Raw genomic sequence first — 12,069 nt, forward strand, 5'->3', positions numbered from 1 at the left:
AGTCTGATTAAGAGTTTTAGATTATCTGTGTTACAGGCAAAGCTCAGTGTGGATAACTAGGAACTGAGATATGGACCTTCCTTGAAGGTTGTCACATCTGGCTATGTGTTAATCATTGGTTAATGTGGGAAAGAAAAAGATTAAGGGGCATGGTATGACCATTCTTTGGGCTTTCCTAGCACTGGCCAGTGATTAAAAATTAGGTTTTAGGTGTGGCTAGGTGGCATAGTGAATAGAGTACTGGTCCTGGAAGCAGGAGGACTTGAGTTCAAATCCGGCCTTAGACACTTAACACTTACTAGCCATGTGACCTTGGGCAAGTCACTGAAGCCCAATTGCCCTGTCCTCCCCCCTCCAAAAAGCAAAAATTTAAAAAAATAAAACAAAAAATTAGGTTCTAGTCCATGATTCCAGATCCCACCTTCCAGAGATGTTTTGTCTGAGTATGTGAAGCCCGTTTTACTAGCACTCAGAAGGAAAGTGGGGTTAGAAACCTCGAAATAACCACACTCAGAGTAGGATAAACATTTTATTAAAACAGTCTTGTTCTTTATCACCTGTAAATTCTCTTTTAAAGCTATAGCAAAGGTGACTAGCAAGAGCTTAAAAGGCAAGGCAGTATTGGAAAGAAACTGTTAATTAACAGAAACAGTTAAAAATATAAATGTAGAAGAATCTGTTTATATATAATGTCTTTTCTTTCTTTTGGAAATAAATTTTTCCCCTCCCCCAAGTAAAAGGAAATATTGCACTCACTCTTCCTGATCTCAAGACTACAGTGGCAGGGATATCCAGGAAAGCCATTACAATGAACAGACCAATCAGGACTGGTCTGTTTACTTGTCTCAGACTGCATGAAAAACAAACTGGACCCTCTCTGGAATTCCCATAACAGACAGAGCCTCAATCCCTCCTGTCTGTGCAAACCCCCATCGGATCTGGGTGGCCGGCCCGGTAGCAAAGTCCCTGATATAAAAGCTCTGCTCACAGTGGCTCTGGCCTCTCTTGGCTTGGGGGGAGGGGAGGGGCATGAGGAGGGAAGTGCTAGGGTTCTGGAAAGGTCATTCCAGGACTATTTCTCCCTACTTTGAAGGAGAAGCTGTATGCACACTGAGGGGTGACTGCAGGTACCCACTGAGCTCACACTCCCAGAACAAAGGAGAAGCAGGGAGAGGCTGTATCTAAAGTCTATGTGGGAATCCATTTGATAATTTCAGAATGTCAAGACTTAGTCATTTGTCTTTCACAAAGTAGTGTTCTGATTTCAGGAACTGCCCCTCCCATCTCTGGGTGGGTAGGAGCCACTCAGGAATTGTCCACCACCTGGTGGGGTAGTGTGACAGAGGAGCCATTAGGGAACGGGGCTGGCTTATCCCGTCCCTTCAGGAAGAATGTCAGCAGCTCACCCTTTCCTTTGACAAAGATGGGACCACGTCTCACAAAGCGGAAGCCATATTCCCGGAGGATGGTCTGTGTTTCCTCCACCACCTAGAAAATGAGGAATGGTACATAGGAAAGGGTGTAGGGTAGGAAAGTGAACCTAGATTGAAGTTTGTGCTGGACAACAAAGTACTCCAGAATTAGCTAATGAGAAAAGAACAAAGGCTATTCTACCACTTAGACCTGTATGACTTTTGGCAAGTCAACCTCTCTGGTCCTCAGATTCTTCATCTGTGCACCACCTCCCACTTCACCCTCCTTGTGACCTCTTCCCTTCAAAGCTTCTCTTGATTATGAGATGAAAAGTACTTTAGGTCCAGTTTAGTTCAACCCCCTAATTTTGCATATGAAGCACTTGAAGGCCCAAGAGTGATGCAGTAAGTGGCTGGGCCCAGAGTCAAACCTAGATCCTTAAGCCCAAATTCATTACTCATTCCAGCGTGCCATGCTGATTTCACCTGGAACAAGATATTATCAGGCAGGGGCTCCTCACAGAAGACCTGGATCGAGGTCTCTGGCCTCCTCTGCTGATCAAATACTATCTTAAAAAAAGGCTCTGACCATGTCAACCCTATAGCCACCCAGGTCTGGAGTGAATGCGGGGGAATGAATGCTGGGCTGGCAAAACAGCTTGGTCTGGGATGAATGAACAGGCTTCCCTGGCCATGGATTGCTCTAACTGATGCTGAGCCCTTGGGACACATACCTGGATGTTACCCATGACGCCTGTTGACTCCATCCTACTGGCCACATTGACAGTATTCCCCCAAATGTCATAGTGCGGTTTTCGGGCCCCTATGACCCCAGCCAGTACTCCTCCTTTGTTCATACCTGTGGAAAACATAGGAGAAATAAGAAGTTTGGCATTACCTTTCGTAAATTACTCATTTACAGTGATTTCAGGTTTACAAAGTGCCTTTCTTATGATAACTCAGGCCTAATACCCAAGTTAGCTTTTAAAACCCTACACCACCTGGCTCCAATCTACCTTTCCAGCCTCAGTGGACATTACCTGCCCTTCCTCAGAGATATGGCCAGACTGGCCTCTCTTCCTCACATACTCACTTCATCTCTTGTCTCTCTGCTTTTGTACTTCACTGTCCACGTTTCTGGAATGCACTGCCTTCTTCCTTCTGCCTCCCAGAGTGCCTCTCTCCCAATAAGATGAAGCTTTAAGCACGTGTTCTACATGATGCCTTTGAGGATTTCCCCAGTTGCCAGTGCCTGCCTACCCTCTTTGTTTTTATTACTTTGTATATCTGTACTTCTTGTCTCCCCCAAGTTGGTAGGGTTCCACTTTTTATACTTGTATCCCCAATACTTGGCACTTAATAAGGATGATCTGATTGGTTAATTCCCTGAAAAAAATCAAAGCCATCTCTCATGGACACATGTCATCTACTCTTATTGCCTAGAAGTTTCTGTTTTGATACTGTGCTCTCATCTTTCCTGTTTCAGAGAAGTTTCCTCCCCTCCCAACTTTATCTCCACCGTTGCTATCTGAAAACAACCCCCTTCACCTGTGCTCTCATCTTCATTCTTTTTCTACTCCAAGAGGACTTCATTCTCACTCCTACCCCCTCCTCTGATATTTTAAATCTCTTCATCTCCATTGGTTCCTTTTCTGTTGCACTGTCTACTTTTTTTTATCCCTGCACCATAGGAGGAAGAGGAAGATAATGGAGCTAACATAAGTATTTGAAGGGAGTATGTGGCAAACTAAATTCTAAGTGCTGGGGATAAAAACGGGCAAAAACAGTTCCTGCCCTCAATGAGCTTATAATCGAAATAACACTATGTATCTATATGGATATATAGATATACACACACACACACACACACACACATATATATATATGGGGCACACTATCTTTTTTAAAACATTTTACTTTTGGAGGTCCATGATTTCATAACTTAAGTGCTTCCTCTACTGATGGTAAGGTTCCCTTCCCCACTATTCTACACCCCCACTCCCCACCCCAAACTAGTTATCTGATCCCAATTCATGCTGTCCCTGAAGAATCTGCCTATTGCCCTGGATGCCTTTTTATTCTTTTATTATTAGGGATGCCAGTGTTTCTCCTCTCATTCTTGCTACATGACCAGCCTCTTTTGGTCTCTCAGACATTGGATAACATCTGATGACCACATAAGTAGTCAGTGGTAATATGCAACCTGCTTCTGTATACTATGTATCTTTTTCAGTTTTCCTTTGGGTTATTTGTAACTTAGGTTTGTTTTTGGTTTTGTTTTCTTTTTGTTTTGTTTTTGCAAATTTAAAATTTCTAACTTAAATTCTTGTGGGGCTTTTCTGATTCTCAGCTATACTGCATCTCTGAGAGGGCATTAGTGTTGAAGAGATGGGTTTTTGATCATCAAGCATCCTAGAATCTTTCAAAGTACTAGTTCCCCAGATGTTCCCCAGTTCTAGACCCCGTTCACTGCCCATCTACCATACCTGCCTGAGACATATTGATGAACTAATCCAATTGGTTTTGTAACAGGCTGTGTGTTTTGTTTTGTTTTGTTTAACACACTTTGAGCCAGCGATCTGTGCTGGAAAAACAAATTGGTTTTACATTGCTATGTATTTCACTGAAGATTTTGTAGTTTTCTCATAGACTTGAGGTCAGGAACTGTCTCAATTTGGTCTCCATATTGCCAACACACATGGCAGGTGCTTAATGCTTACTAACTGATTGCTGGATTTCCCTTGATGCCCCATCAAACATGGCTAAGTTTCCTGTCCTTAAAAAAGAACTCTGAAGGGGCAGCCAGGTGGCTCAGCGAGTAAGAGCACTGGCTCCAGTGTCGGGATGACCCGGGAATCAAATCCGGGCTCAGATACTTAGCACCACACCCAGAAATAACTGGCTGTGTAACCTTGAGCAAGTTACTTAACCCCGATTGCTTTAAAAAAAAAAAAAGACAAAACAAAACAAACCGAAAAAAAATGAGCTCTCAGAACAAATGTCCCCTCCATCTTTACTTTCTCAAACATGTCATCTCATCTCCTGTTGCCTTCATTTTCTTTCTTCTTGTTTGCTCCTTCACTCACTACTATGTGGCTTGTGTTGCTACAATTCCATTGATCATTCTTCCTTGAAGGAAAGAATGATTCTTGTCAATTCTAGTTCCCTTTCCTTCACTATTCTGCAAATAAAACTGACTACCCTCCCCTTAACTCTCTCTTCTCCTTTACCTACGAGGTACCACATGCTGTACTAGAGTAATCCTCACTGACCTCCTTGTACCCCATTCTGTCCAATCCATTCTGTACCATAGTCATATGAATCTTCCTTTAATGTTGCTTTCTGCTTAAGAACCTACAGTGGCTCCTCATTTCCACTCCATTCACACCTAAATTTTTTACACTCTGGCTTCAAAGATTTTCTATAAACTGGCCCCACTTCATCTCTCCAACCTATACAAAACCCTTGCTCTATCAGGCTGGTTTTCTTGTGGACCTTCCAAACATGCCTCGCTCCTATCAGTATCTTTGCCTTTATTGTTTTCTCTGCCATAAACCCTCCCTCCCTTTCCCCTCTGCATTATCCCAATTTTATGCATACCTCAAGGCCCTCCATAATGGAGCTATCAATTCACCAGATTTCTCTGGACTCCAGCTCTTAAGAATCTGTACCACAATTTAACCTGTAATTCTATGCTATCATATATTGTATTCTATTTTTAAAAAAATATTTCTCTATATATTTGTGGTATCATTCTTGTCTCACTTGTAAGTTCTCTGGAAAATAGGGAACATGTCACACTACTAGTGCTCCCCACTCCACTTCCTCCCCCGCCATGACCCAGCACAGTGCTCAGCAGACACAATTCCAATTGCCCTTCAAACTATCACCTTTCAGACTTGGCTATCTGCAATAAGAATGGACACTTCCTCTGACAAGCCACTCAGAGGGCCAGGCAGGACTGAGCCAGACAGCTGTGGAAATTGACTTGGAATTCTGAGGGACTTGAGAAGACTTGTATGAACTGATGCAGAATGAAGTAAGCAGAATCAGGAAAACAACTGGCACAATGACCACAATAATGCAAAGGCAAACAACGGTGACATATTTCAGACTTTGTTAGGGGGAAGGGAAAAGGAATAAACATTTCTATAGCAATGTAGCTCCTGCCATGTGCCAAGCACTGTCCTAAAGGTCTTTTACAAATATGATCTCATTTGATCCTCACAACAACCCTGTAAGGTAGGTGCTGCTATGGATTATCCCTGTCTTACAACTGAGAAAAAGAGGCAAAGATGGGGTGAGTGACTTGTCGGGTCACTTAGCTAGAACATGTCTGAGCTAACTCAGGGCTTCCTGACACCAGGCCCGGCACTCTATCCACACTGCTACCAGTGGCCTCTTGTGACTGATGCTGTGACCCTGTGTGACTGAAGGACTGATGATAAAGCTTGTAGCCTGCCTCTCAGCTGAAGGGTTGTGAACTCTAGATGGCAAAATGAGGCATACATGACCATTGAATTTATTGGTTTTGATTGCAGTTATTTGTTATGAGGGAGGATTTAATTGCATTAGAGAGGAGAAATCATTGGGAAGGGACAGTGATGTTTTAAAAATAATACATCCAATAAAACATTTTAAAGGAAAAAAAATTGACTTGAAGACAAGAGTAATGAAATATAGCCTCCCCAAGGGGGCCCAGTGGGAAAGAGAGTGTTTTAGTTTTGATCCCTCTTCTGCAACTGGTTCTCCCTTTTCTCCTGGCCCATCTCAAAATGGCAGCTTCACCACGATTCTTTCTCTTCTTTTAATATGATGATGCTACTGTGTAACTCTGAGCCCCCAGCAGCACAAAGGGCCCCACTAAGACAGTCTTGTCCTGTAGTATTTGTGCCCCAGTACTTACCTATCCGAAGCATGAAATTGTTGAAAGACTGATTGTTGATGTTAGTGAGAGTGTCCTTCATAGCCAGAGCGAAGTCGGCCAGATCTGCAAGATGCTGCCAGCGCTCCTTATCTGACTTTTCCTCCTGGTGCCACAGAGTAGGAGCAAAAGAGAAAAATTCAAGAACCTGTTTCTACTTCCCTAGACCTCTATTGTCCCTCCTATCCCTTGGTACAGCATTTCACCCATACAAGACCTTCTCCTGGGACCCAGTGTCCACCCTGTCTGAGCACAGCTGGCAGCCTCTTTTTTTTTTTTTTTGGAGGGGGCAAGGCAGGGCAATTGGGATTAAGTGGCTTGTCCAAGGCCACAGGGCTAGAAAGTGTTATGTGTCTGAGGCCAGATTTGAACTCAGGTCCTCCTGACTCCAGGCCAGTGCTTTATTCACTGCACCACCTAGCTGCCCCTTGGAAACCTCTTTCAGTACCACCTGAAGGCCTAAGCAGGGCCATGGCCATCAGTGGCAGGCCTAAGATACGGGCTGGGGAACAGGAGCCAATTGAGGCCTGTTCTTTACACGTGACACTCCCATCACCCATTTCCAGGCCTTTGTATAACCTGTTCCCCACACCCAGAACCTCTATGCCTAGAATGCATTCCTTCTTCACCTCCACCTCTCAGAAGTCCTAATTTCCTTGAGGACTTAGCTAAAGTACTCCCTTTTCCATGAAACTTCTTTATTCCATTTCTGCTACAGGAACTTTTGCTTGAAAAGGCAGTATGGTACAGTAGAAAGAGCATTAGCTCTGATGTCAAAGGACTTGTGTTCAAATCCCATCTTTTCTATTTACTTCATTACCTTGGGCAAGTCACAATTTCCCTGGGCCTCAGTTTTCTAATCTAGAAAATGATGGTGTGGGAATAGATGGCTTCTAAAGTCCCATCCAGCTTTAAATCTGTGATCCCTGCAGCTGCTAATACCTCCCTACCAATAAAATCATGTTTATTTTGAACATATTTCTATGTACATATTGTTTCCCCACTTAGACTCCAAGCATCCTTGAGGGGAGAGAATGTTGTTACTTTGTTTTTTAATTCCCAGCACCTACCGTGTTTCCCCGATAATAAGACCTATCCCGAAAATAAGCCCTCCCCTTACTGTGTAAGATTCCTCTAAAATAAGCCTTCCCCTGAAAATAAGCCCTATTGAGATTGCTACTGTAGTGAAGGTGATCCCATGCGCTACATGCTACATTACAGTACCCTCTGTATGCACTGTTCCCCCCCCCCGTGAAACGCACACCGCGCTCTGAGCTGCATCCAATCAGAGCTGCAGCAGTGAGCACGTCATCTTGTTCTTCCCCAGTGATTTACTTATTGAATAAAGGTACATTTTTTTGTTCACATTTACCTGTTTATTAAAATTGCTGTCAATGTTCATTAAAATAAGCCCTCCCCTGAAAATAAGCCCTCTGGTGTTTTTCTGTCCAAAAAATATAATAAGACAGTGTCTTATTATCGAGGAAACATGGTAGTATAGTCAGATACTAGCTCCTTCAGATATAAAGCTCTTTCTCCCCTGACCTACCTTAACAATCACAATTCAAAATATTCATCTAACAACTAGACATATGACATATAGATAAAAACAGGGTCTTCAAGCTGGGAGACTCTTGGTCCAACCAATGTTATAAATGGAACACTGAAGCCATGGGAAGGTTAAGTGATTTACCCAAAGGCTGCACATCTATTAGTGGCAGAACCTTGAATCCAGGACTCCTGCTTACTAGTCCAGCACTCTTTCCTCTATATCATATTTGTACTTGCTTGTACCATCTCTCTTTTTTTTTTTTTTTGCCTTTTGGAGGGCAGTTGGGGTTAAGTAACTTGCCCAAGGTTACATGGCTAGTTTTTTTGTGTGGGTGTTAAGTATCTGAAGCCGGAACCAAACTCAGGTCCTCCCAACTCCAGGGCCAGCACTTTACTCACTGCGCCACCTAGCCGCCCCTATGTACCATCTCTTCTACCGTGGTTTTTAACTATAATTTAAATTTTGGATTTGTTGGGTTTTTTTACATATATATGTAAAATATATGAAATACATATATATAAAAATATATATTTACATTTTTTTTACATATATTTGTCTCCCTAACTAGACAGTAAAACTTAATGAAGGCAGGGATGGTAAATTACATTTTGTTTTCTGTTCCCTGATCAGAACACCCAACATCATGCCTTGTACAAAGTAGACACTCCTTTATTTTATTTTATTTCATCTGTGCTAAAGGGAGGCAGTCTAGTATAGAGAACTGCCAAAGTAAAAATTCCTTTCACTGATACATATCAGCAATTTCCCTGTCCCTTACTATCTTAGAGAGTTGTCTGGGGATACTAAGGAGTTAAATGACTTAACTACTAATATTTATATAATAGCACCTACTATGTGCAAGGCACTGTGCTAAGCCCTTTCCAGTTATCTCATTTGATCCTCTCAACCACCGTGGGATGTAGGTGCTATTATTATCCCCATTTTACAGATAGGGAAGCTAAGGAAAACAGAGGTAAAGTGACTTGCCCAGGGTCACAAAGCTAGAAAGTATCTGAGGCCAGATTTTAACTCAAGCAAAGTCCCACAGCCAGCAGGTGTCAGAGGCAGGACTTCTTGAAACTAAGGCCAGTCTTCTACAACCATTCAATAAATGTGCTTAATTTAAAGGAAAGGGGGAAGTAAGAAATAGAAAAGGCAGCAAAATAGACATAAAGAGTACCACCAACCCATATTGGTTTTAGGAAGAAAAAACCTGCCAAGTTGATGCTTCTTATTACACCATGAAAGGCAGCCTGAGAAAGTAGATGTAGCAGAGTCCTTGAAGTTAGGAAGATGAGTCCAAATCCAGCATTACCCTGGACTGGTCACTTAACCACTATCTGCCTCAGTTTCCTCGTCTGTGAAATGGGAAGGTCCTCTGGAGGAGCTCCATTAGCTCTAGATCTATGACTTCAAAACCTGGGTTCCTTTCTTGGCTGGGTTGGATTGATGAGGCATGAGAATACACAGCTACCCTTTGTTCTGCCAACCAAGCCCTTCTTAATCAGTTGAGTTTGACATTGTCTAAGCATCTACTGTGAGCCTGGCCCAGCTGTAAGCAAGGCCCAGGGTTAGGGGGTGTGGGTACAGAGATGATTAGGACTTGATCCCTGACCACAAGGAGGTCACAGTCTAGTAAGGGAGGTAAGATATTCACACAAATGATCATAATACAAAAAACGATATAACAAGAGCTCAGGGAAGACACAAAGAACCATGCTGCATTCATGAAGCTGAAAACTGGGCGCTCTCTTGTTCATTCTTTTCCCCATCTGGTCAGCTCCCCTCTCTTCTCGTCTCCTCAACAAGCAGCGTGCCTACCTTGTTTCCACTTGTAAAGCCATTGGTGTTGACATCTGGGGTGACACCAGATGCTGCCATGTAGGTACTGCCAATGGTCTTGATCTTGGTGATGATGCGAAATTTAGGGTTGTCCAGGAGCTGAAGCAAGAATCACAAGGGAGAAACATTAGCACAGTAAGGGGATGAGAACAAATTTCCCTAAAGCTGAAAACCCTCAGAATACCCCCACAGAGGCTTTTCCCAGCATTTAATGGGACCTGGGTAAGATGAAGGAAGCAAGATGGTCTTGGAGGCCATCACTGGTCAGCTTTTCCAATCTAGCTGATTTAAGAGCTACTGGCCTAAATCTTCTTCAAACTCTAGCATTTTCAAGTATTTGTAGGACCTCAAATACAAACAGCTAAGGCACCACCCCAAGGGCTGCATCCCTTGTGCAACAAACATCCCTCTACTCTGTTTTCTTTGGCCCTGTCCCAGATTATACCCTAGTCAGAGTTTGAGGATCTATAGGGTATTGGTACCCAGTGGTAGATGGGAGGAGTGAGAAGTGAGTCTGAAATACTCACAGAGTCAAAGTCAGAGATGATTTCATTAAGGAAGCGGAGACACTCAATGCCACCATTGTTGATACTCTCCTCTGTGTAGAAGTCAGCAAAGTTGGGCAGGGAAGCAAACATAACTCCAATCTCATCATATGATTGACTGTACAGTTCCTGAAAAGAGGTGGGGAGAGAATAAACATTGAAAGTCTTCAGAACTGTAAGAAACATGGTGGCCAATCATGACTTCATAGGATTGGCTGTCTCTTGGGAAATGTGGTAGTATACAGGATGAAATGGAGCATACATTTTCAGTCATGGCCAATGTGCTAATCTGTTTTGTTTAACTCTTTCCTTATAACTATACATATACATATATGTGCATATATATATATATAACTCACTATAGGAAGTGAGAGAGTCATAGGTATATGACAGTGATGGTTTAAAAAAAAGCATCTATAAGGTTGGGACCTGATTGAATCAATTAATAAAGCACTTCATCACACTTAAATAACAAGATGGGCTACACCCCAATGCCATTTATACAGTGAGAACACCTCAAAGGCATAGAACTAAGAGCAAAAAGTCCCTCCAATCTAGAAGAAACAAAATGTTTCCAGACATTAGAAGAAACAAAATTACATTATGCACAAAGTATACTGGAATTGGTTGAGAAGTGGATCTGCAGGGCTTGGATAAAGTTAGTGAGCTAATCTGAATCTGGCATTCTAGTGGCAGGCCAGCCTCGTGGAAGCAGTTCCACCAAGCCCCTGAGATGAAATTACTTTAGGTGGGGGGAAGGAAGGAGGGAGGAGAGAGCCTCTATTTCCTCTTCACTTCTGGACCAAAGGATGACCTTGTTAACTTCAAAAGGCTGGGAGATTTTAGATTTCACATGGATGTTCCTCAGAACATCAATGCCTGAGAGTCTTTGCATTAGGAGCCAAGAACAAACTATGCACTCAGTAAAAGACCACTTCAGGAGATCATGAGGAGTCCAGCAGAAAAATCACACCATGTCTGAGGTGAACTTCATCAGCACCCACCCCATCGAGGCAGAAAAAGAACTTTCAGCAACCAGGAGCTGAGAGGTAACCCCTTGTGACGTGTGTTTCTAAGCTCGAGCACACTTTTCCCTAGCTTCTATGTTCTTGTGGGGGAACGAGGCCCAGGCTTTGGGGGAGGAATGTTTTATACCAACTATTCTTAAATCTGTTTAATAAATACCCCTAACTAAAAGCTAATTAACTCTGGCTGGCTAATTGATTTTGTTTTGGTTGTTTAGGCATTTTTTAGTTGTGTCTGACTCTTCATGACCCCCTTTTGGTATTTTCTTGGTAAAGATAATGGAGTGGTTTGCTATTTCCTTCTCCAGCGCATTTTACAGATGAGAAAACAGAGGCAAAGTTAAATGACTTGCCCAGGGTCACCCGGCTAGTGAGTATCTGAGGCCAGATTTGAACTGAGGTCTTGTTGACTCCTGACCTGACACTTTATCCACTGTATCACCTAGCTGCTCCTGGCTAATTGATATCAACTGTTAATCAGTGGGGGAGGAGTATACCACTGGGGGGCTCAAAAGCAAAAGTACTTGAAAAAACCCCTTTAACCTTTCAGGATTACTCCTAGATCTCTGAGGGAAGAAGTCAGACACCCTGTGGGGTCTCCACCTGCCAGCATTCTAGGGTCTGAAAGAGTGAGCCCAGAGCCTATGTAACATAGGAATGAACCTTTTTTCTTTAAGACAGCATCAGGAGTAGGAGCCTAAAGCTAGTGCCTACTGTGGGGTAAAGCAAGGAACCAGTTCACCCACTGTAGGGTGGACTTTTCTGACTT

At 42.9% G+C, this 12,069-nt stretch overlaps 1 protein-coding gene across 1 annotated transcript in view; it reads right to left on the reverse strand.

Annotated features, from left to right (window-relative positions):
* Positions 1-739: 739 nt before the first annotated feature.
* ADCY3 (adenylate cyclase 3) overlaps positions 740-12,069 on the reverse strand; it is a 136,650-nt gene continuing 125,320 nt past the window's right edge. Inside the window, exons 18-22 of the mRNA XM_069071985.1 lie at positions 10,258-10,404; positions 9,710-9,829; positions 6,319-6,442; positions 2,147-2,271; positions 740-1,488 (exon numbers count right to left, since the gene is read on the reverse strand). Coding sequence (XP_068928086.1) covers positions 1,306-1,488; positions 2,147-2,271; positions 6,319-6,442; positions 9,710-9,829; positions 10,258-10,404 — 699 coding nt within the window. The 3' untranslated portion in view covers positions 740-1,305. The remainder of the gene's footprint in view (positions 1,489-2,146; positions 2,272-6,318; positions 6,443-9,709; positions 9,830-10,257; positions 10,405-12,069) is intronic.

This window comes from Petaurus breviceps, unplaced genomic scaffold (genome assembly GCF_028583685.1).
Source record: "Petaurus breviceps papuanus isolate PSGF00001 unplaced genomic scaffold, PetGlider_PUasm1.0 90845, whole genome shotgun sequence".
NCBI lineage: Eukaryota > Metazoa > Chordata > Mammalia > Diprotodontia > Petauridae > Petaurus > Petaurus breviceps.